At 42.4% G+C, this 26,781-nt stretch overlaps 1 protein-coding gene across 2 annotated transcripts in view; it reads left to right on the top strand.

The window, feature by feature from the left end:
• The window catches only part of kirrel1a (kirre like nephrin family adhesion molecule 1a), a 62,164-nt gene that overhangs the window by 14,822 nt on the left and 20,561 nt on the right, over positions 1-26,781 (top strand). For both annotated transcript variants that reach the window (XM_079811136.1, XM_079811135.1), the window contains exons 2-5: positions 19,261-19,410; positions 24,423-24,572; positions 24,754-24,911; positions 26,036-26,186. In XM_079811136.1, coding sequence (XP_079667262.1) covers positions 19,261-19,410; positions 24,423-24,572; positions 24,754-24,911; positions 26,036-26,186 — 609 coding nt within the window. The remainder of the gene's footprint in view (positions 1-19,260; positions 19,411-24,422; positions 24,573-24,753; positions 24,912-26,035; positions 26,187-26,781) is intronic.

The raw sequence follows: 26,781 nt of genomic DNA, 5'->3' as shown, positions 1-26,781 counted from the left end.
AAGTGCCCGATTGGTTGGAGAGCAGGGGATGAAAAAAGGCATGGAGAGAGGGGTTACGATAGAGGATGCATTAAAAATTGGACAGACGTAAGGATTATGACAGCTTTATGTACATTAATAAATAATCTGATGCTAATTTATCAATGGCAGCAACACACAGAGCGGTTTAACGAGACAGCGACGTATGAAATCAGAAATGGATAATAAAATGATTTGAGCATCGGAAGCATGTCTGTTCTTTGTCGAGGTGTCAAATGCACTCGGAGTCATTGGTGTTTTCCCATTGCTCCGGCACAGGCACCTTGACCGCATCAGGTGACGTATTCCTTGTCCAGACACACTCCTTTGTTGTCTGAGAGTGGCTAGCGCATGAAGTCACAGAAGTGTCTGGTCCGTTGTGCTGCATGCGCACGGAGGAGCTTGAACAGCTCTGCTTTTTTTTTGTCTGACGTTGTGTCAATTGTGCTTTTAGTAGTATCTAGGATTTTTACCTCGAAGGGTCCGTTTTTGATTAAAGTGTGCCGAGGAAGGTAATGGGGACAGTCTTTTTTTGTCTTCCAGTCTCATATGTAATCTCAAAAAACATTACGTAATTGTTTAACTGGTACAAAAAGAATGAAACGCAGAAAATAAACCAGTAAAATGTGGTGGGATGCAGAAAATGCCTTTTCCAGATGCCTTTGTTTTTGCGTAATGAGTGCTAATTAAAGCTATAATTTTTTGTAATCTTTTTTTTTTGTTGCCTCAGGCGTACATTTGTCAGTACAATATATAACACTGCAAAAAAGTGTTTTTTTGTCTTGTTTTCCAGTACAAATATCTAAACATTCTTTGATCAAGATGCAAGCAAAATGTCTGAAAATGAAGTGAGATTAAGCTTAAAACAAGAACAAATATCTCAGATAATTTTTTTCAGTCATCAAGACTTAATATCTGATGTATTTTGCTTCTTAAGTTACTGTATCTTGATTTGGGATTAGATATTTGTATTGGAAAACAAGGTAAAAATACGAATCAAGAAAATGTAACCTGCAGAGTTCTCTCTGGTTAATAGGAAAGGGGCGGGGCTTATCCATTTTTATCTCTATTCATGAAGGGGTTTATATTTAAATGACATCTCAGTCTTTGTTGCGCATTTTTATATTTCCATACTATAACGCGCACGCATCTGAAAGCGTTTCACTGGTAAAAAATTATAATCTTCAGGATTTATGTTTGTTGACAGAAGAGAATTTTCTGGTGTGCTGGGTTTGCGATTCGCCGATCCCTTGATGAGAGGCTGTTCTCTCAGGTCGGTCAAGTGGTTCCTGACACGAGTGTGGTGTGTAAGTGTGGTTGGAGTGTGTGTGTGACCACGTCTTTGTGCGGTCAGGACGTTGGCAGTGTGGCACGGACTACTGCTGGTACCCAGGGATCAGTGACTCAAGAAAATCAGGACACTCTAAATTTGTCGCTGCAGCATAACCCACATAATAAAAACTATACGAGCCCTCTCTCGCTCCCTCTCAGGTCCTCTCTCATTAGTTGTCTTTTACTCTCTCTCTCTCTCTCTTTCCATCTCTGTGTTTGTTTTTCTGTCCTCATCTCCCTTGTGTTTTTCTCTCTTCCCCATTCCCCTTTCTCTTCTGTCACCCTTTTTTTCCACTTTTGGTTGAATCATACATAACAAGCTCGCAGTGAGACCTTATAAGAGAGAGCGGGGCTAATTGTCACATGGGAAGTTGTCACAAGGGTTTTAGGTCAAAAGTTTTAATGTAGGGAATTCTGTCCTCCAAACTAAAATTACAATATCTCCTTTTATATACAGAGACAAACAAAAACAAGTCAATGGGGTCCAATGTTGTTGTTTTTTTGGGGTGAAGTATCTTATCCTGCACTGTACTGGACACCCTAAACTGCCAGTAGCGGCTCGTGACTGTAAATTTAGGTCGGGCAGATTCGTCGCTGAACACATGCAGACACACTTTTGGTTGAGGTTGCGTTATTCAGCCTGAGGGTGGCGCTCTAATGTTAATTGACAGGCTTTAAGTAAACAGGACACGCATAGAATCAGTGTTGGGGAAAGTATGCATCACAATATTGCGTTACTCCCTAAAAAAGTAACTAATTGCGTTAGTTACTTTTTATGGAAGGTAATCCATTATATTACTTTTTCTGCTAACCTTCTAACATGTTTACATCCTGGTACAAATTGTGGTTTTGTTCTATACAGCTAATTTTGCCCTTCATGACAACTGTGTGTGTGTTTTTTTTTATAACTCATTCGTTTACATTATATAAAGCCGTAAAGTTCTGCATAATTAATGGCCACTTTGGGCGACAGGTGGATTGCCGTTTGTCTGTTGTCTGTTAGTCATCACGTCCCCTCAGCTCGGCCCACGTCTCGCCTCTTTGCCCATTTTCAGTTATCCGGGAGTGACGCGCGTTGACGTGCTGCCAAGATGGCAATGGCCGACTTTATGCTTCAAAACTGCTGTTCAGAATCCTATGGGGGATGTCACGGGCACTACGTCCATATTCTTTTACAGTCCATATGCATTTTGTTTTAAAAAACAATTTTTCAGGTAGGTCTAACATTAGTATTGAGGTAAGAAATACTAAAAGACATTTAATTAGAAATCAAATGTAAATTAATATTGGTCTTCCCTGAATAAATCCTTACACTTAAGGTTGCAAAAGTCATTCAAGCAGTGAGTGTCATGAAGGTTCATCAAACACCACAAGACAAAGAGAAAGTCAGAGACCGCAGCAGTTTATTCGACAGCTGTCACTTTAAAGCTACACTGTGTAACTTTTTTAGTCTATTCTTAGCTAAAAACACTTAGTTCTTTCAAAAATATATGTGCTCATTAATGTATATTTACTTCTTTCAAGTAATAAAGTATTCTCGTAAGTTTATAATATGCCATTGAAAATACATAAGATAATGGGATCTAACGGTGGTCGCCATGTTGCCCCTCCATCTTGAAAGTACATTAGCCAAAGAGGGACATACCCGTAAATTCAAGCGTCGCCTTTCGCGTTTTAACCGGTTTTAATACTCGATGACACTGTACAAAATTCTCTGCCTCGCGCATGTGCGCGTCAACTTGTTCAGACTTGTCTGGTGCATGCGCAGAGTTTTCATCTCAGCAGCGTCCAGTAACAGAGTTATACGGAGTTTTCCTGGCTTGTTTATTCCTCAAAAGTCTGTTTTTCCTTGTGTGGTATTTCTGTGCGTTAATAACCCTGTAAGTAATAATAGTTATTGTCATTGTAGATGTGTTTCAGAGTGTGTCATCGCGTAATTCAGTTGATGTCACCTCAGAAGTATTTTTGTGTCAACATACAGTAGCTCACCTATTTGAATAATCATTCAGTTATTTTGTTATCAACAATGTTTATTCGTTTATAGAAAATATTTGCTTGTAATGTATGTTGATGGAAATATGTATCAGGTCTGATCGGCATATTAACAATTGTTATACAGAGCGCACTGCAGTGCTAACGTTAAAGCGCCGCACACACTTTTGTAATCCGACACCGCTTGTTAGCAGCAGCAGCGGCAGCTCCGCTCCTTTTAATGCAGCTGCATTTAGCGCCTATATATGGTACAATAAGCTCTGGTTTACGGTTACACTATACAAATGTAACTTATAAGTATAGTTATACAGTTCTTAACTGTGTATTTATATTTACCATCCTTATGTTCTCTCACAGAAACCACATTTATGTACATATCCATGCAAACCTGTTTATGCCTTGCAATTGGATGACTGAATAAACATTACTTTCATCAAAGTTCACTCTGGATTAGCTGCAGTTCTTTCTAGCCGAATAATTAGGCCAGTTGAGTTCCAACCATCCCACTGCACACAGAATATCCCACAGGCACCGTGTCGAATGTGGACGAGGTCGAACTGGAAGCCATGTTAATCTTGGACTAAATCGGCCACCGTAGGAGTTGAAACGAAATCGGAATTGAGAGGAACAGAAACTAAAATTCACTGGATGGTCATATACCTTTTCACCACTAGATGGGGGAAAATATCACACAGTGTAGCTTTAAGAGCAAACACGGTTACGCCCGTTTCACACATACTCCGTCTGCAGTGTGTATGCGATGCGTGTTGCGCTGCGTATGCGGTGCAGGAGCAGCACGCGCTGTTGTGCTTTCATATATGCTGCGTTTGCAGCGCGCAACTGATCCGCGGTTGTATACCACAAACACAGCATTTATTCATTTTTTATTTCAAATCCAAAAGTTGTTACTGAACATGGCTTGTCAGAATTGCAATTCTCTTTGTTTACACTTTCATAGATGTCACGTTTTAACGTAGTAGCCTACATTTAAACAACGTTTTATTAAATTCATTACTTTATATTTATATAGCCTATATTTTAGATTTAGCTCACACAAGTGGCAAAACATTTAAATATGACTTATAGCCTATAAACATTTTAAATTAGAAACTTACAATAGGCTATATACAAAAACAGCCGACTCTCGTCTTTTCTTTCGTTTTTAAATCCTTTTAAAAGCAGGTCATAAAGACCTTTGTTTTTCCACCTCCAGGAACGTACGTGCTCTCCATTATTTCCAATTTTTTTTTACCTAAATGCCAGGTAAGGTGTCGTTTCCTTGCTTTACCCGAGAAAAAAAAGCCATGTGTTGACTTTGAAACAGAGTATATTTTAAATGATATGCATATGTGGTAGCCTAAAATTACTAGATTTTCGCGTCAGTACATGTTTATTTTGAAGCGAACAATGTGCTGTCGCTTTAATTCCGCAGTGCAGCACAGCAAAAAATAGACTCGGTACGGAAACGATCGCCGGACTGCTGCAGACGCACCGCACCTGGAACGGACTGACGGACAGCATCCGCGCGCAGTGTGAAAGCTGTAATCCGTTAACATGGGTACGGAAAAAAATACGCACCGCATACGCACTGCAAACGGAGTATGTGTGAAACGGGCGTTACAGTTACATGCAGTTGCACAAACGTTCACTAGCGAGTCACGACGGGGTTTACGTGCATACTCGTCAAGACGGTCATTTAGTACATACATTTGTGTGTATCTGACCATTTCAGCGCAATTTGTACTGGCAAGCTTTTTGTGAGATGGCCTGTGTGTGTGTGTGTGTCTCCAGACCGTGCGCGCGAGTGCTGAGCGGTTTGAACACTGGCAAGACTTAAAAATAAATGCAAATGATAAACTTTAGTGACGATGCGACACTGCCTCGATTGTGCAAAGTGGCAAATCCTGTGTCAACTGTGCAGCTCGATTTTAGTGCAGATGCGATGCGCTGATGTGAAGCCATTTGAGCATTTTGAAAGGGAGAGAGAGCGCGCGCACGCGGTGATTCACGCGCGCTGTTTGTGAACTTACGTCCCACAGAAAGTTTTCAAATGACTGCGTAAGTTATTTAATATAGAAATATGAATTGTACCTCACCTTCAGCATTATAATTATTTTACCCGCGCTGGAAAGAGAATGAGACGGTGTCGCTGCATATCATGCCCTAGCTCTCACGGCAGGTGCGGGTTTTATGTGTCGTCAGCATGCGATCGGTTCATGAGATCGGCCTTTTTGGAGACCGCCGATCAATCATCCCAAAGTGATTATCGACCGATCGAGATCGGTTGCCGATCAATCGGAGCACCCCTAATTATGAGTTGTGGAGGAATTCTGAGTTGTAGAATGGAGTCTATTTCTTATAACAAACATAAAACAAACACAACAAAATTATATTTAAGGCTATTCACATGTGCATGTTTAAACTAAAGGATTTACACTTTCATTCATTTGATATACTACTCCATATAGGAAGAACAGACATGCCAACTAGTTACTAGTGTTGGGGTTAACGCATTACAAGTAACTTAAGTTACGTAATCAGATTACTTTCTCAAATAACTAGTATTTAACGCATTACTTTTCAAATTTACAACAAAATATCTGAGTTACTTTTTCACATTTATTTGACTGACAGGTCTCCTGTCCCCATGTTGAGAAAAATCGAGAGTAAGTAAGTGCAGAGGCGTTGTGTGTAAATGTGTTATTGTAGTTCTAGACTAAATGTGAGCATTTATTCATCTCACTTGCACAATAAAGATTCAGTACTCCTCAAAATGAATAAAATCAGTAAAATGCATAATCAGAGTACTATGCAAACCTCATATATAAAAGGTAAATAAAACAAATATTTTATGCATTTGATCTACCTTTATTGACTAATTTCTTGCTGCTGACCTTCGATGATTCAGTTAAACCATAAGCAAATATTACTAGATTGGTAAAACTTTTTTCTCCTGCATCCTATTCTTCCATTATCCAGAATGGCAGCACATTTTTACCTCAGCCTGAGGCTTATTATTTAAATGTAAAAAAAACAAGCCCAGCCCAGGTGAGAAAAAGCAACGCAAAAGTAACGTAAGGCATTACTTTTCTTAAAAAGTAACTAAGTAACTCAATTAGTTACTTTTTAAGGGAGTAACGCAATATTGTAATGCATTACTTTTTAAAGTAACTTTCCCTAACACTGCTAGTTACTAACCTAATGCAGACTAATATACACAAAACTGAAGTGGATTGATATTTATCTTGATCTGGAGCGAGGTTTACGTAAGGTAACATGAAAATTGCTGCAGTTCCATTTTCCACCACAGATTTACATTGGCAATTTGTGGGGCGCTGTAGAGCTGGGGAGGACTCAGGCACCAGCTGACCCGCTTAGTATCATAAAATACATGTCTGCCGAAGCCATGCGCTAAATTTGAATATATCCTGCTCACTTTACGACTTAAAATAGTCTAGAAAATCTAAATGAAAGACAGTTTGAACAAGTACAAATTAAACAAGTACAAATTAACCATGAGGAACATCAAGGTTTATTTTTCTCCATTAGGTCACCTGATGGGGTTTTGGTTTCCTTGCCAATGTTGCCTCTGGCTTGGCTTGCTCAGTTGGGGACACTAAATTTCACTAAATTCTTTCAACTAAATATCCAAATAAATCTAATTATAAAACTAAATTAACCATATAAACTAAATTACTGATCTAATCACTGATCTAAAGCCCACACTGTCACTGTATGATGATTGAAATGAACTGATGACATCACCGTTTGCTCCGGAATGGTTATACGGCCGAATAAAATTCTGTTGCATTATTTTGCTGTTTAACACTGTAAAGCTGCTTTGAAACAATCTGCATTGTTAAAAGCGCTATATAAATAAAGTTGACTTGACTTGACTTGACTTTGTTGATACCAAGCCTGCAACACGATTCCTCAAAACTGAAGCAGACGCGTCTTGATCGCCCCCAGGTGACTGGAAGCAGTATAGGTCATAAACCCCGCCCTCTCCGTGTATTCTAATGGGACATAAGACAGACTAAACAATCAAATTACACTTCAAATTAAAAAAAAATCAAAGGTTTTTATTACGCTGATGTTAATTCAAATGTTCGTTCTTTAAATAAGTTTAGTTTTAGTTAGTTATTTTATGCTATAAAAACGGGGGTGTGACTGTGACATTATGATTGACAGCTGAGATGGACCGCTTCTCTGAGCGATGTAGTGACTGAGGCACTAACAGACATTTTTCGGGAACTTCGGGAGGAGATTGGAGCTTTAACTTTAATTTCTATATTTCCGTTTATTTCACAAAAGTAGTTGATTAGGCGGGAGTGTGGGCGGGATCTTGATAACACGGCTCAACTTTGCGCTCACTACTGCACAGACTCGGGCCCCAAGATGTCAGCGCAATATTTGAACACCGGCGGCTTCAGTCAACGGAAGAAAGTGAAGGCACGTCGTCCCTTTTTTTACAGTCTATGGTTGATACCAATAGCACTTGAAAAAAGCCTCTCGAATCAGTTCTCATTTCGAATCTGACAGCTCCTAGGCTCCAGTGGCCTCATGGGATAGCAATGTTTCCTGTGGCTGCACACCTCAGAGTCTCAGCGGATATTGAATCTGCATATTGTTCACCTACCGTTTGATGAATACTACTCATTTGACATACAGCTTTTTGCATACTCTTCACTAGTCTCCCATTTTATACATGTGTTCGATGTATGTACATTTATATGTGCACAAAATCCTTTAGGTGTAGGGTGATTGTAGGCGGCTTTACGTGATGGGCAGCCGTAGAGCGCATTGTCACATTGGGTTGCATGACCTCCCTGTGATGTAATAATGTTAATGGATATGGATTTTAGTGAAGGCCAAACACTGCCCAGTTGTATAATAACAACAACTCTAGTAACTTGATACTATATTTTCCGTTGAACGTGATTGAAAAACAATGCTAGAATGTTGTGGGTGGTTACCACCACAGAGTGATTATGCAGTTGCTAAGGTTTTTAAGTTTGTGTTTATGCAGTTGCTAGGTGGTTGCTTACTGGCTCAAGTCATAATAAGAGTCCACCCCTAAGTCTCTATGATATCCTGGACCCTTGAGATATCTCAAGTCACTCTTTCTCTGCATGCTTTATCATCTTTTCTACATCGTAAATCACTTTTGTGTGTTTTTGTGAAAGTTTCATCATTTGCTCAGCCTTGTGTTGTCTTCTCTGGAAAACAAAAGAAGATATTGTGAAATTTGTCTCAGTGTTTTTATTTGTTCATACAGTGAAAGTCAGCAGGGAGCTGTGTTGTTTGGGACCCTATTGACTTTCATTACATGGACAAAAACTGTAGAAATATTCTTCAAAATATCATCATTTGTGTCCAACACCGTGTTATTTTAGTGCTATTTAATATTTTGAAAATTAGCTTTTATTTTTATATTTTCAGTTTTCATTTTAATTTTAGGTTAAATTTGATTATCTGTTTTATTTTATTTTCATTCTATTTATATTTAGTTCAAGTTTTTTAGTTTAAGTTATTTATATTTTATTTCAGTTAATGAAAGTGATTTATTAGTGCTGTCAAATCGATCAATTGCGATTAATCGCATCTAACAAAACGTGTGTTAATATACTATTTGTGTTTGTGTGTGTGTGTGTGTGTATATATATATATATATATATATATATATATATATATATATATATATATATATATATATATATATATATATATATATATATATATATATATATATATATATATATATATATTAGTGCTGTCAATCGATTAATTAATAGCACTTTTTCATTAATCGTGAATAAAAAAACATTGGGGTTTTAAGTATCTTTGTATTGTAATAATTTCACAGTTACTCTTCAAATTAATGTAGAAAAAACTTAAAGACATGAATATTTGTTTAATGGCATCTTTTTATGAATGAAGGCAAGCCAGTATCACTGATACTTATACTGATGTCTCTATTAATTTTTTTATTTTAGACATTCAACATTACAGTATAATTGAAAGCTATCAATTTTAACATTTATTAGGCTTTAAGAAAATAGCAACTTTTAATTTAAGTGAACATAAAACAATCTTCACATAAACCCATCATAATAAATATCATATTTACCTGTGGCCTTCATATATAATCAATATATATAGTAAATAAATATAGATGAATCCTTATTAAAGCTACAATTTTCTCTGTTACCTTTGTTCTTTGATTCACATTAAATGACAAACATCACAACTGGTTTATTAGGCTGCTGTCACTTTAAGATCTGTCACGCGCATCTCATTTTCTCACAATTCTTTTAAGTTCGTTTAAGACGTTATTTAACTCATTTAAGACTGCTCTTATGAGGACACAGGACAAAACGTCTCGGTTACGTATGGTAACCCTCGTTCCCTGAAGGAGGGAACGGAGACGTACGTCGGACGTACCGACGAATTGGGATAACTTCTGGGAGCCCCTATCAGCTTCGAGCTATCTAGAACCGGCCAATGAACAATTGGCGTGCGAGATTTGCATCTCGCGCCCCGCCCCGCGCCGCGGGTATAAACAGGAAGCGAGAGCGAATGCACGCTGTTTTTCACTGAGGAGCCAAACGTAATGGCTCAACCTGCAGTGATGGTACAGCAACTGTGGCGACGGGACGTACGTCTCCATTCCCTCCTTCAGGGAACGAGGGTTACCATACGTAACCGAGACGTTCCCATTCAGTCGGTCACGTGAATTGGGATCCCCTATGGAAAACGCCATAGTTACTACCACTTCCAGCGCCCAGCGAGAGCCCCACAGACCCCGATCTGATGCGGGCGGGTAGGTTCACGCGGGGAGAGCCAAAGCTGCTGTTCCGCAAGACCCATTCAGCTGACTGTATTGGATAACGCTGGGAAAGCGTGCCTGTGAAGGCAGCTGCGGAAGCCACATCATGCCCAGAGGGAGTTAACATGTGGAGAATACACGTATGGGCTGGCCGTGGGCAGCACAACATACGGAAGTCCCAGGGATGGCCCCGGCCAATTAGAGGAGGGGGACAACACGTACCTGGGATGGCAGAGGAGGCTCTGCCAAGGGAAAGACACGGGCTCGCCGTAGGGAGCCATACCGTGGAAGAATACACATATGGGACCGCCGTGGGGGTCACTACATATGGAACCCAGCCTAACACAAGTTCCACCAATGCATACGAGTGTTAGACCTGGCGTCGAACGCTCCGCCACGTCCGACTGCCGCGGGTTGCGGAGGACTCAACAGGGTTCGCCGATCCGGGGAACTCGACTGGAGCAGAATAAGCGCACGCATCCGTCTACCATAGGGGAGGGAATGGCGCAGCAAGCCTGTAGAAAGGTAAGCACAAATGCGATCGAACATCTCCGGGGGTCTTCTCGGCGAGAAGAGCACCAATCGACGAACAGGTTCCACTTCAACGCATAGAGGCGCCTCGTAGAGGGGGCTCTAACGGAAGTGATGGTGTCAACTACCGCTTGCGGTAGGTCACCTAGAACCTCCGCGTCCCGTCCAGGGACCAGACATGGAGTTTCCAAAGGTCCGGACGTGGGTGCCATAGGGTGCCCCGTCTCTGAGTCAGGAGGTCCTGCCTCAGAGGAATGGGCCAGGGAGGTGCTGTCGCAAGGAGCACTAGTTCCGGGAACCAAGTCCTGTTGGGCCAATACGGAGCGACCAACAGGACCTGCTCCTCGTCCTCCCTGACTTTGCACAGTGTCTGCGCAAGAAGGCTCACTGGGGGAAACGCATACTTGCGTTCTTCCCGGGGCCAGCTGTGGGCCAGGGCATCCGACCCGAGGGTCCCCTCGGTCAAGGAATAAAACCACTGACAGTGGGTCGTCTCTGGGGAGGCAAACAGGTCTACCTGTGCGGCCCCGAAAAGACTCCAGATTAGCTGGACCGCCTGGGGATGGAGTCAACATTCTCCCGGAAGCACCTGCTGACGTGACAGCTCGTCGGCTGCACGATTGAGCAGGCCCGGAATGTGAACGGCACGAAGCGACCTCAGATACTTCTGACTCCATAAGAGGAGATGGCGGGCGAGTTGCGACATGCGACGGGAGCGTAGACCACCCTGTTTGTTGATGTACGCTACGGCCGCAGTGTTGTCCGTCCGGACCAGAATGTGCTTGCCTCTGAGCGGCACTTTGAAGTGGCTGAGTGCAAGACGAACTGCTAACAACTTGAGGCAATTGATATGCCATTGCAGTTGAGGCCCCGTCCACAGACCCGAAACTGCAAGCCCGTTGTACGTGGCACCCCAACCCGTGGATGAGGCATCCGTGGAGACAACGGAGTGCTTGGACACTTGTTCTAGGGGAACTCCCGCCCGGAGAAACAGAGGGTCCGACCACGGGCCGAAGGTTTGGCGGCACCTCGGATTCACTTGGACGCGGAGGGAACCGCTGTGCCACGCCCATCTCGGGACTCGATCGTGTAGCCAGCGTTGAAGCGGTCTCATATGAAGCAATCCGAGCGGCGTTATTGCGGCTGCGGATGCCATATGCCCCAGGAGCCTCTGAAAATGTTTCAGTGGTACCGCCGTCCTGCCTTTGAACGAATTCAAGCAGTTCAACACTGACTGGACGCGCTCCTCGGTGAGGCGCGCTGTCATGGCGACCGAGTCTATCTCCATACAGAGAAAAGTGGGACAGAGTTTGCTCTTCTCCCAGTTGACCCGAAGTCCCAACTGGCTGAGGTGACTGAGCACCTTGTCCCTGTGTTCGCACAACTGCGCTCGCGACTGGGCAAGAATCAGCCAGTCGTCGAGGTAGTTGAGGATGCGAACACCATGCTCTCTCATGGGAGCAATGGCCGCCTCCGCAACCTTCGTAAAGACGCGGGGCGACAGGGACAGGCCGAAGGGTAAGACGCGGTACTGATAAGCCCGTCCCTCGAACGCGAAGCGCAGAAAGGGCCGGTGTCGAGGGAGAATCGAGACATGAAAGTACGCGTCCTTCAGGTCGATCGCTGCAAACCAATCTCGGGGACGGATGCACCTGAAGATGCGCTTCTGCGTTAACATCGTGAACGGCAGCCTGTGAAGGGACCGGTTCAGGAATCGCAGGTCCAAGATCGGTCGTAACCCGCCGCCTTTCTTGGGTACAATGAAGTACGGGCTGCAGAACCCGGACCTCATATCGGCTTGAAGGACAGCGATCTCCGTAGTCGGCGCTGCCGCCGGCGGCGGGGTGGAGGCAGCAGCGGGCCGCCGGGGCAGGATGTGTTTTATCGCCTCCGTCTGCTTCTGGGCGGCCGAGAACTGTTAGGCAAAGCTCTCGACCGCGTCGCCGAACAACCCAGCTGACGAGATGGGGGAGTCCAGGAACCGATATTTATCGGTCTCCCTCATGTCAGCCAGGTTTAACCAGAGATGACGCTCCTGGACCACAAGCGTGGACATCGCCTGACCGATGGCATGGGCGGTGACTTTCGTCGCCCGGAGGGCGAGGTCCGTCGCCGTCCGGTCAGGCCTACCCTCGTGCATGTCAAGGAGTGCCTGGGCCTGGTGGACCTGCAGCAACGCCATGCCATGCAAGGCGGACGCAGCCTGTCCGCAAGCCTTGTAAGCCTTCCCGGTCAGACCGGAAGAGAACTTACAGGCCCGGGACGGGAGACGTGGGTCACCGCGCCAGTTAGAGGCGGTCGCCGGACACAGTTGCATCGCGACGGCGCGCTCCACTGGCGGGATCCCCACGTAACCCTTGGCTGGCCCGCCGTCGAGGGTAGTGAGGGGGGAGGAGTCACTCGGCCGGTTTCTGGCAGAAAAAGGTGCCGTCCACGACCTCGTGAGCTCCTCATGCACCTCCGGGAAGAAAGGTGTCGGGGCGGGACGCTGAGAACCAGCGCGACCCACCCCGAGGAACCAATCGTCCAACCTAGAGGGTTCGGGACACGGTGGAGGGTTCCACTCGAGACCAACCCTTTCGGCGGCCCGGGCAAGCATAGCAGCCATCTCAGGGTCCGGGGCAGCCGTTGCCACTCTCCCAGAGGGAGGCAGTACAACTGACCCTTCATCCCCCGAGGACTGAAACTCCCCCTCCGATGCAGCGATCGACATCTGTTCGTCCGCTGGAGCTCCAAAAGTCACCACTGGTCTCCCGTGGGAGGGTCCAGCGGGTTCCCTTGGAGGCTCTACCGGCTGCGGAGCAGAGGGAATAGGGGCCTGCGGAGATTCACTCGGCGGGTTTGCCCTAAACGTGATCCTCAGATCACCCTGGCCATCCAAAGAAGCAGGTCCAACCGGGTTAGGGGTAGACCTAGTTTGTGGGATGGGTAAGGGGACTCCCCCAGCCCGGAGGTAGGAGAGTCTCGATCTAAGCTCCGAGATAGTCATGTTCCCGCAGTGGGAACATGAACTATCCACAAACGGCGCCTCAGCGTGCTGTGTGCCCAAACACGTGAGACAGCGATTGTGACCGTCAGCAGGGGACAGGGAACGACCGCATCCAGAAACGCACGGGTGGTAAGACATCTTGAAAAAGACGGCACGTCACCCGTGAAGCTCTTTTTGTGAGGAAAACGCTCTGTGCTGAAGCACTCAGGGGGAACCGCGACAGCGCACGGGATTGTAGTGCAGCCCGTGCCTGTACTCAAAACAGGAAAACGCCCTACCCAGACCAACGGGGTTGCTGTGATAACAGCAGTTTTCTCTGTCTTCTCAGAGGCAGCTCGGTGAGTCAGCGCGGTCCCGCTGAAACGTGCCGTTCCTCCAACACGCATCCTCCTCTGGTTCTCCGGTCCTGTAGTTCTTGCTTGATAGCAGTGAAAATACTCAATCTTTTAGAGATGAGTGAGTCCTTCATATGCCTGTTTGGCTCCGAAGTGAATGACAGCGTGCATTCGCTCTCGCTTCCTGTTTATACCCGCGGCGCGGGGCGGGGCGCGAGATGCAAATCTCGCACGCCAATTGTTCATTGGCCAGTTCTAGATAGCTCGAAGCTGATAGGGGCTCCCAGAAGTGATCCCAATTCGTCGGTACGTCCGACGTACGTCGAACATGACCGACTGAATGGGAACGGACATTTTGGCATAATTCTGTGTGTTTGTTCAAGCGAACGTGATACTGGTGCTCGTCGTTCTGTACGTTGTGTGTGTGTCACATAGACAGGAGTCCAGGACATTCACTCATTTGTTTGTGAAGCTTGAATGGTTTAAAAGCATTTTTGTGAATAATAATGTGATCATATAATGTAACGTTAGCCAAATTGTGACGGAAAAAACGGATGCTGTCAAAATATTTTTAACGTGTTAAACTGAAAAAATGAACGCTTGCATTAACGTATATATATACAGTATACACACACACACACACATACACACATATTTACAAACCTTTACGTTAGATGCGATTAATCACGATTAATCGTTTTGTCAACATTATTTTTACGTTTTTATTTGAATAGTTTTGTTTTAGTTAATGATAACAACACTTGTTTTACAGAAAAAAAGAAAGTCGTAACATTTTTAATAAATTTTTCAGTTTTTGGTGAACTATCCCTGTAAGTATGAGATTTATTTGACGGTATTCAATCAAAGCGTGTGACATGCAAGCAGAAGAAAGGAGTTTGGTATGCCAGAGTAACATATTAACTGCACTATCCTACAGAATATATGATGTTTTTCATGGTCATTAGAGCATTGTTTCCTCTTGTTGACTTCATTAAATTTTACCCAAAGTGATGACGGATGTTGCACGGGAAAGAGAGGAAACAGACATGGAGAGAAAGAGCGAGGGATGGGGTCATGGGGGGATGAGTGGGCATATGCCAGTTGTTAAGAAACTGAGAGAGATGGGGACCTACAGAGGAATGCTGGAGGGATGAGAGACGAGAGAGAGGGAGCGAGAGAGAGAGAACAAGAGAGGGCTAGAGGGCTGATATTTAATGTGATAAATGGATTGTGACAGCGTGTCTCCAAACCCCCTCCAACCAGAGAGGAAGACCACAGAAATAGAAGGCAGGGCTGGGGAGAGAGAAATGGATTTAAACTAGAAGGATAGAAAACTGCTAGTAATTGTGCAAAAATGACAAAACGGATCAAAAGTAACGGATGTTCTTGCTAATTTTACCCCAAAACTAGATGATGCCATTACTAGGAAATCCCATAGGAATGTGACGTTAAATGGGAATGAATTTCTGTCATTTACTCACCAGCATGTCATTTCAACCCCGTATGACTTTCTTTCTTTAGTGAAACACAAAAGGAGAAAAATTCTGAAGGCTGTGCTGGTTGAGCTTTTCCATGCAGGATCAGTGAATGGGGTCTGAAGCTTTTAAGCTTTTCTCATAGAAGTGGTACATGTGACATGATTTTTGAAGCAGGGTTATTTTAGCCTTCATTGAAATACTGTTATGGTGTTTATTCATATTTGTAGCTTTTATTTTGTTTTTTAATTTTGTCATTTTGTAATTTTTCATTGTTTTTGTTTTAATATTTAAATTTCTATTTAGCTTTAAAGGGTTAGTTCACCCAAAAATGAACATTCTGTCATTAATTACTTCCCCTCATGTCGTTGGACACCCGTAAGACCTCCGTTCATCTTCGGAACAGAAATGAAGATATTTTAGTTGAAATCCGATGGCTCAGAAAGGCCTCCATTGGCTCAATGCACGGTTCACTCTCAAGACCCTTAAAAGGTACTAAAGACGTCGTTACAAAGTCCATCTCACTACAGTGGTTCTACAATAACTTTATGAAGCGACGAGAATAGTTTTTGTGCGCAAAAAAACCCTAAATAACGACTTATATAGTGATGACGATTTCAAAACACGGCATCATGAAGCTTCGAAGCGTTATGAATCAGTGAGTCGAATCAGCAGTTTGGATCGCCAAAGTCACGCGATTTTAGCAGTTTGGCGGTTTGACACACGATCTGAATCATGATTCGACTCACTGATTCATAACACTTCGAAGCTTCATGATGCCGTGTTTTGAAATCGTCATCACTATACAAGTCGTTATTTAGGGGTTTTTTGCACACAAAAACTATTCTTTTAGTTTAGTAAATTTAGTACTAAAGGCAACATTTAAAAAAAAAAAAAAATTTGTTTTACATTTATATTATATAATTATATTTAGTTTTATTTCAGTTAATGCAAACTTTAGTTTTAGTTCACAATAACAACACTGGTTTCAACTGAAGCCATATGATAGCTTTGTGTGAGAAAAAGACCTACATTTAAAATGCCCCTATTATGCTATTTGAAAGGTTCCTCATTTTGTTTGGGAGGTTTACATGCATCAAAGGTCAAAAACACTTTAATTTTCTCATAATATACAGTGCACATCACCTCATTTCTCATAGGCCGCATTTACACTGCAGGTCTTGATGCTAAATTCCGATTTGGTGACTTTTTGACGACCCGCTTACATCCTTGTCATGTGATCGCATGTTGAGTTGACGTCATTCACCTCCGTTCCTTTTTCAATGACGTACGACTCACATTTACTGGCGAATATACACAAATGCACGAATCCAAATCATATTTATTACCACATATGAGTGGTATTTTTTTCCTGCTTACACGTTCACGTCATATCCGATCTGTGCCACATGAGAGGGAAAAATCGGAATTGGGTCACTTGAACCATGCAGTGTAACTGGGGCCAAAAGAGTGTGAAAACGGTTCGCTCTCTAAACCCCTCCTTTCTGAGAGCCGGCTCGGCTCTGATTGGTCAGCCAATAAAGACCATAAGCTGGCATTATGCAGATTTGTAACTTTGTTACGTAGGTTTGTAACAGGAAGTGAGACTGAAATTACTGACGACTCATTTCAGCAATTCAGAATCGATTCTTTCTTTTAGGAGACAATAACTTTATTATATTTATAATAATAATCGTTTTGTGAGGGGCCGTTTGAATTTGAAAGAGTTTGAGGAAAATATTTAAAGTCAGGAAACTTGGAGAGCCCGGAAGATTCATTCTCCTTTTAACTTTCGATGATCACACAACGGTAAAATCTCGCAGACAGAAGGGATGAACACTTGCCAGTTCAGACTTGCGATTCTGCAATTTCATTATAGTTTACCAAACCCTTTAAGCGTTGTTTTCCACAGGTGGCGTCCGGGTTTAATTAATTCAGCTTAATTCACGCTGCTTCGAAATTCCCGACCAGGCTCTCACTTCTGCTTCTTTGCTTCCTCTTTTCCCTCTTTCCTTTTCCTCACGCAATCAGCCAAATCACACCTTGTTCGTGATCGTTTAGTTTTTCGTTTGCACACTTTTTAATAACTATTATGAAATTGGGAATATTTTTCATTTGGTATTATTCAGTATGATGATTAGTTAAATTTTTGTTTCTTTTGTTCTAAGTGGCAGCGAACCGCTACAACTTTGATCTTTAAAACTTTGCAGACCTTTTACATTCACAAACAGCGATATTACACACTGCATGAAAGATAATATTCGAAATAGCAGAATAGGGGCACTTTAGGTCGTTTTTAATATTCACTGAAAATCTTGATAACTCGCCTCAGTGATTCATAAATAATATTGAGTTTTTGAGTGAATCAGTTGATCCGGACCACTGTTATAATTCTTTTCTGATTTACTTTAGTCATTTTCAGTCTTAAAAACTTTGAATAGTATACACACACACACACACACACACACACACACACACACACACACACACACACACACACACACACACACACACACACACACACACACACACACACACACACACACACACACACACACACACACACACACACACACACACACACACACACACGTTTGGGTGAACTATCCCTTCAAGTCTCCAATCTTTATACTGAAGTACATGGAAAAAATAAACTAGTACACTTTACAATTTCTCCTTTTGTGTTCTACAGAAGAAAGAACGTCACACAGGTTTGCAACAATGTGAGGGTGGATAAAAAAAAATGATGACAGGACTTTCATTTTTGAAAGGAAGAAAAAAAAGAGAACAAGGAAGGTTGCAAACTGCCTCCTGGTGGACCTGGAAGAAAGAAAGAAAGAAAGAAAGAAAGAAAGAAAGAAAGAAAGAAAGAAAGAAAGAAAGAAAGAAAGAAAGAAAGAAAGAAAGAAAGAAAGAAAGAAAGAAAGAAAGAAAGAAGCATTGAGCGAAGAAAAGAAGAATGCGGGGAAAATATGAGTTGCCCTTACTTAATTTACAACATTCTTGATTTCAGTCCAATTAAAGATCCACAACTCAGGCTCTGAATGAAAGCTTTCATTGTAAGTCAGTTCTTCAAGCTGGAGACTCGGGCTTGTCTGGAGTATCAAATATCCTCCTGTGAGAAGAGAAAGAGAGCGACTCTGGTGGATACCATGTTTTGCGGGTGAAGAAATGTGTCTGGAATTTGGTATCAAGGGACACGTTCCTTCTTCCAAAAAACCACATTGACTTACTCAGAAGACTGATTGTAAGAGTGAAGCTGCTCAGTAGATGTGGGCATAATGCTGCGTTTCAGTCACTGACTCTCCATTGTTGCTTATTATCAATCACATATTAACTTTTCTTAATGTCAGTTTTTTTTAAATCACTAATAATTGATTTCTGTCATCATTTACTTACCCTAATATCATTACAAACCCCTTAGACTTTCTTTCTTCTAAGGAAAATATCATTTAAAGACTCGATACACCAGGTTGAATGTCAGTGATTGGTTCTCGTGTGTCACATGACTGATCGCAGTGCAACAAGGCTGTTTTACATTTTTGTGTGAATGTTTCTCCAAAACCACTCATTATCCTGATATAATCCCTTCCATACATAATAAAAAAAAATTTTAACCTATATTGTTGCATTTTAACTCCAAACACATGAAGTAAACTGAGCGAGAGCCTCAGTTCTTTCACTAATTCTACTGTTTTTGTTATACATACACATGACATGTCAGTATTGTTAATAATAATTGTGCCTGTTGTGTTTCAGTGCGGACGGCGCGGTTCTCTCAGGAGCCTGCAGACCAGTCAGTGGTTCTGGGCCAGAGGGTGGTCCTGTCCTGCGTGGTCTTCAACTATTCGGGCATTGTGCAGTGGACCAAGGATGGACTGGCCTTAGGCATCGGAGAAGACCTCCGGGGTCAGTGATACATAGCTTTCTTTCTTTCTTTCTTTCTTTCTTTCTTTCTTTCTTTCTTTCTTTCTTTCTTTCTTTCTTTCTTTCTTTCTTTCTTTCTTTCTTTCTTTCTTTCTTTCTTTCTTTCTTTCTTTCTTTCTCACTTTCTTTCAAAGATTTTTCTAGTCGACTAGTCGTTCATTTAAGCCATTAGTCTTAAAGCATGTTTATATTCATTTAATTACTTAAAGGGATAGTTCACCCAAAAATGAAAATTAGCCCATGATTTACTCACCCTCAAGTCATCCTAGGTGTTTATGACATTCTTCTTTCAGACGAATACAATCTGAGTTATGTTAAAAAATGTCCTGGCTCTTCCAAACTTTATAATGGCAGTGAATGGCAGCCCAAAATTTGAAGCCCAAAAAAGTGCATCTATCCATCATAAACGTACTCCACACGGCTTCGGGGATTAATAAAGACCAGAATCGCTGGGTTTGTGTAAGAAAAATATCCATATTTAAAACTTTAAAGCAACTGCTGCGACGATGACGTCGGACGTCGGACGTAGCGTAAGCGTTTTGAACTGCGAGAGGCGTTACACTTTCTGCGTAAGTTGAATACAGAAGGCGGTCGGGTGGAAGCTAGATATTTTACTTTATAAAGTTTTAAATATGGATATTTTTCTTACAAAAACCCATCGATTCTCTTCAGAAGGCCTTTATTAACCCCCCGGAGCCGCGTGGAGCACTTTTATAATGGATGGATGCACTTTTTTTTTTTTGCGAGTAAACCTCACTCCTCTGATCTCAAGAGACGCTCTAGCGACTGATGCTCGGGTTCGCAGCCTTTAGCCTCCCTGTTAGAGCGTCTGACTCTCATGCCCACAGACCCGTGTTCGAGTCCCACTTGGAGCGGGCGGTTCGAACAGGAGGAGTTACACTTGCAACTGCAAGTTATACAGTCAGAATTGCGAGATATAAACTCATCAACTAATTGCGAGAAAAAAGTCTGAATTTTGAGTTTACATCTTTAAAAAGTGACATCGCCAACTACTGGCCTTGCATGCATAATACATAATGCGTTTTTGTGGATCGGTGTGAATCAGGATCATTTTGACAATGTTGTCATCTGTACAAACGTTTCCATTTTTTGTACATCATGATATTGTCGTGTAAACGTACCCTAAGCCTCTTCTCGTCAACTAATGTTTAGTCGGCTATAAGGGGACAGCCCTTCTAAACCTTAGCAAAGACTTAGATACACACATACACAAAAAACTGCCAGGACTTTTCTTCATAAAATGTAAGAATGTGTGTATTTCTTTCTTTCTCTGTACTTTTTAGTTTTCCCTATGTAGACTCTTTCAAATTCATCTCTCATCTGTCTCCCTGTTTTCTGTGTTATCCTGTTTGCTTGTTTTCTGTCTAACTTTTATCCTCTCTTCCCCTTTGCTCTTTTGCTTTCTGCTCCACTAGCTCATCTTTTCTCACTCCTTGTGGACTGTCATGAGAACAGTGAGGGCAGGATGTGGTATTTTTAACCTCTGCCATTATAAATGGATAAATGTGGACCTGATAAACTACATTTGCTGCATTTGCCAGATTTGTTAAAAGACATGAGGCATGAGGGAGATTTCTCTTTCTTGCTCTCTCTTTCTCTCTCTCTCGCTCTCTTGCTCTCTCACTTTGACTCAGTGTAGTTGTATTTACACTGTGATGCTTCACTGGTTTGTCCCTGTGGCTTTCATATAAAAGCATGTGAACAAATCCTGCACTCACACACACATACACATACACAAACACACATACACAAATGTGCACACGCAGAAATACAGCCACACATACTCAGTGGCGCACGGCACACACCGATAACTCAATCCCACAGTAGAGAGAGGGCTGTGTGGGTTGGGGACGTGTGATGTAATTCACAGCAGAATTTTTGTCATTTCTCTTGCAGCAGAAGCTGGAAATGTCCATGTCATAGCACTAGCATATATCATGCAAACTCTACTGGCATCCAGTGGTGGATAACATCACTGCATTGCATGCTAGTTTTTTCCCCCTTGTTAGTTGGCAAATGTCACTTACTATTGCTTAGAGGTGTGAGATTTTAACAAACCTCTTACCTCAAGTATTAAAACCATTTTTGGTGCAGAAATGAATGAGACTGCAAATCATGTGTATTGAGAGGTGTGCTATTTCTGTTCTAAGCGAAATGGAGGAAAAAATTCCATAGATATCTCAGGACAATAATATCAGGTTTTAGGGCAGACTTTATTTTACAAAACACCCTAGCAAGTGCACACTAGAAACCACATAGCAAACACACTAAAAACAACCCAAAACACCCTAGCAAGTGCACACTAGAAACCACATAGCAAACGCACTATAAACAACCAAAAACACCCTAGCAAGTGCACACTAGAAACCACATGGCAAACACACTATAAACAACCCAAAACACCCTAGCAAGTGCACACTAGAAACCACATAGCAAACACACTCTAAACAACCCAAAACACTATAGCAAGTGCACACTAGAAACCACATAGCAAACACACTCTAAACAACCCAAAACACTATAGCAAGTGCACACTAGAAACCACATAGCAAACACACTAAAATCAACCCAAAACACCCTAACAAGTGCACACTAGAAACCACATAGCAAACGCACTATAAACAACCAAAAACACCCTAGCAAGTGCACACTAGAAACCACATGGCAAACACACTATAAACAACCCAAAACACCCTAGCAAGTGCACACTAGAAACCACATAGCAAACACACTAAAATCAACCCAAAACACCCTAGCAAGTGCACACTAGAAACCACATAGCAAACGCACTATAAACAACCCAAAACACCCTATCAAGTGCACACTAGAAACCACATAGCAAACACACTAAAATCAACCCAAAACACCCTAGCAAGTGCACACTAGAAACCACATAGCAAACGCACTATAAACAACCAAAAACACCCTAGCAAGTGCACACTAGAAACCACATGGCAAACACACTATAAACAACCCAAAACACCCTAGCAAGTGCACACTAGAAACCACATAGCAAACACACTAAAATCAACCCAAAACACCCTAGCAAGTGCACACTAGAAACCACATAGCAAACGCACTATAAACAACCCAAAACACCCTATCAAGTGCACACTAGAAACCACATAGCAAACACACTAAAATCAACCCAAAACACCCTAGCAAGTGCACACTAGAAACCACATAGCAAACACACTCTAAACAACCCAAAACACTATAGCAAGTGCACACTAGAAACCACATAGCAAACACACTAAAAACAACCCAAAACTCCCTAGCATGTGCACACTAGAAACCACATGGCAAACACACTAAAAAAAACCCAAAACTCCCTAGCATGTGTACACCATACCAACACACTAAAACAACCCAAAACACCCTAGCAAGTGCACACTTGAAACCACATACCAACACACTAAAACAACCCAAAACACTATAGCAAGTGCACACTAGAAACCACATAGCAAACACACTAAAAACAACCCAAAACTCCCTAGCATGTGCACACTAGAAACCACATAGCAAACACAATAAAAACAACCCAAAACTCCCTAGCATGTGTACACCATACCAACACACTAAAACAACCAAAAACACCCTAGCAAGTGCACACTAGAAACCACATACCAACACACTAAAAACAACCCAAAACACCCTAGCAAGTGCACACTTGAAACCACATACCAACACACTAACACAACCCAAAACACCCTAGCAAGTGCACACTAGAAACCACATACCAACACACTAAAACAACCCAAAACACCCTAGCATGTGTACACTAGAAACCACATACCAACACACCCTAGCAAGTGCACACTTGAAACCACATACCAACACATTAAAACAACCAAAAACACCCTAGCAAGTGCACACTAGAAACCACATACCAACACACTAAAAACAACCCAAAACACCCTAGCATGTGCACACTTGAAACCACATAACAACACTCAAAACACTAGCAAGTGCACACTAGAAACCACAAAGCAAACACACTAAAAATAACCCAAAACACCCTAGCAACTGCACACTAGAAACCACATACCAACACACTAAAAACAACCCAAAACACCCTAGCAAGTGCACACTTGAAATCACATACCAAAACACCCTAGCAAGTGCACACTTGAAACCACATAACACTCAAAACACTAGCAAGTGCACACTAGAAACCACAAAGCAAACACACTAAAAATAACCCAAAACACCCTAGCAACTGCACACTAGAAACCACATACCAACACACTAAAAACAACCCAAAACACCCTAGCAAGTGCACACTAGAAACCACATACCAAAACACCCTAGCAAGTGCACACTAGAAACCACATACCAACACAATCTAGCAAGTGCACACTAGAAACCACATACCAACACACTAAAACAACCCAAAACACCCTAGCATGTGTACACTAGAAACCTCATACCAATACACTAAAACAACCCAAAACACCCTAGCAAGTGCACACTAGAAACCACATACCAACACACCCTAGCAAGTGCATACTTGAAACCACATACCAACACATTAAAACAACCAAAAACACCCTAGCAAGTGCACACTAGAAACCACATACCAACACACTAAAAACAACCCAAAACACCCTAGCATGTGCACACTTGAAACCACATAACAACACTCAAAACACTAGCAAGTGCACACTAGAAAACACAAAGCAAACACACTAAAAACAACCCAAAATACCCTAGCAAGTGCACACTAGAAACCACATACCAACACACTAAAAACAACCCAAAACACCCTAGCAAGTGTACACTAGAAACCACATACCAACACACTAAAAACAACCCAAAACACCCTAGCAAGTGTACACTAGAAACCACATAGACATACTAGTGACTGCATATCAACACACTCACATCAGACCACTCACTTTTCCTTCATAAATTGCACAATAGCTCAGTCAGTGTGTTTTTGTGTTCGAATGACGACGATATGTCTTTTGCAGCCTGGCCCCGGTATCGTGTGTTAAGGCTGGTGGATGTTGGGCAGTATAATCTGGAGATCTCGGCCGCCGAACTCTCAGATGATTCTCTCTACGAGTGCCAGGCGACGGAGGCTGCGCTGCGCTCACGACGGGCCAAACTCACCGTCCTCAGTGAGTCTTAGAGAAGACTCTCAATGGTCATGCATTCTATAGCTTGTTGTTTTAAATGTTGCCTATAGTTTTGCCTGGTATCCAGAATATGCGGAGTGAAGGAGTTCATGTGTTATGTAATGAATAGATTTATGAGCTGCTTCCATTAATAATTGAACTCCATATGTGTTTGTGTCTGTAGTTCCTCCCGATGAGCCCATGATTGAGGGGTCCCCGGAGATCCTCCTCACAGTAGGGGTTCCTTATAACATGAGCTGCGTGTCCCGCGGAGCCAAACCTGCCTCTGTCATAGAGTGGCAGAAAGACGGCCTGCCGATAGAAGGGACTGTCAGCACCACGGTGAGACGCACACATGCCAAAGTTTTGACTCATCTGAGTAAAACTAAAAATGCATATGTTTTGCCTATGTAAAAATGCAGTTTAATGTATATAATAGCTTATGTAGCCCAAGAACAAAGGTATCAAACATCAGCTGTAAATAGATGGACAACACGTCTCCGCTGAAGCCAAAATATCCCAGTAATGGTTGCCGATTACGTCAATCAGAGCCCGAATCTGCACCGTAAGAGCCATAGCATCAAGGTCCCGCCCACTCTCCCGCATACTCAATCGCAAGCACAGCTGTAAATCATGATGTTACGCCCCGTTTACAGCATCAAATAACGAAGTGAAGTGACGTGAAGGCCAAGTATGGTAACCCATACTCAGAATTTGTCCTTTGCATTTAACCCATCCAAGTTAGTGCACACACATTAGGAGCAATGAATATTGAACACACACACACACTGGAAACCGTGAACACACACACCCGGAGCCTGAGTCTGTGCAGTAATGGAGCTGCGGTATGAAGGTCCCGCCCACACTCTCACTCCCGCAGACTCAATCACAACCACATCTGTCAGTCATGATGTTACACCACGTCTATAGCATCAAATAACTAACTAAAACCAAACTGACTGAAAAACAAACAAACACTTGAACATGAGATGAGAACTACCTAAAATTACAAATCATCTTTGGAAAAAAAATGATTTGAAGTGTAATTAGATTTTCTAGTTTGACTCATGTCACATCGTGTCAGATTCGATTGCATGGAGAGGGCGGGGTTTATGACCTATACTGCAGCCAGCCTCCAGGGGGCGATCGAAATGCTTTGGCTTCACTTTTTTCAGGATTTTTGTGGCACACTGCATCCGAAATCACATACTTCCCTACTATATAGTACGCAAAAAACACTTTACTATCCTATAACACTTTAATATCACGAGACCACAGGAAAGGATTTGTGAGTATGTCCAGTATGTAGTATGTCCAGATTACATTCATCCTACACACATTCATACTTTTTTAGCGTTTATGAAGTAATTACTTATTCCAAATAAGTACCTAATCCAGAGAGTATGCGATCTCGGACGCAGCCAATGTCTTCCGGATTACTAGAAGTATATCATTTTGTTGTGCAGGAGCTGCTTCCAGACAGGAAACGCGTGACCACGCGCAGCTACCTGCCCATTCTACCAGTAAATACCGACACCGGGAAGAACTTCACCTGTGTGGCTACTAACCTGGCCGTGCCGATGGGCAAACGGACCACTATCACCCTCAACGTACACCGTGAGTCTAGAACCCTTTCCTGCTAAAGTCAAATTCACGAGGAAAGTTATTTTATGTGGTGCAATGCAAAACATGTTTCAGATAGTGTTGTCAAAAGTCCAGACTTCAGTACCAAAGACGCTTTGAGCGCTGTTGAGCGTAATTGTAAACACCTCTGATTGGCCATTGTGTCTTGGTACCGAACACTAATTCAGACATATCACCTTATTTTGCAATGCAGAAGTAAGCTATTTTCTGTGAAGGTGCGAGAATTACGATTCATTAGCCGCTATAGGTAAATAACTACAAGTAACAAAATGCACAAAATGTAACTATTAGTGCTACAAACCAGCGTGCTTATAATTATGACAATATGTTAAAATAATATGGTAATATGCAATATCGAGCAGCATAACAAGCTGTTTTGTATAGCTAAAAATAACTGGAAACAGATGAGACCGGAAGCCAGACACATTGAATTTACAAAATGGCCACACCAGATAGATAGAAAAAATAAGGTGGATACAAATACATTGAAAATCAAAGTAAATTAACTAAATAATACATCAGGCAATAGTTCATATCATGCATACACTGTCTTTGGGGGGTCAATAAG

This window comes from Gobio gobio (assembly GCF_949357685.1).
Source record: "Gobio gobio genome assembly, chromosome: 2".
Classification (NCBI taxonomy): Eukaryota; Metazoa; Chordata; class Actinopteri; order Cypriniformes; family Gobionidae; genus Gobio; species Gobio gobio.
This window is presented reverse-complemented; position numbering and strand designations above follow the sequence as displayed.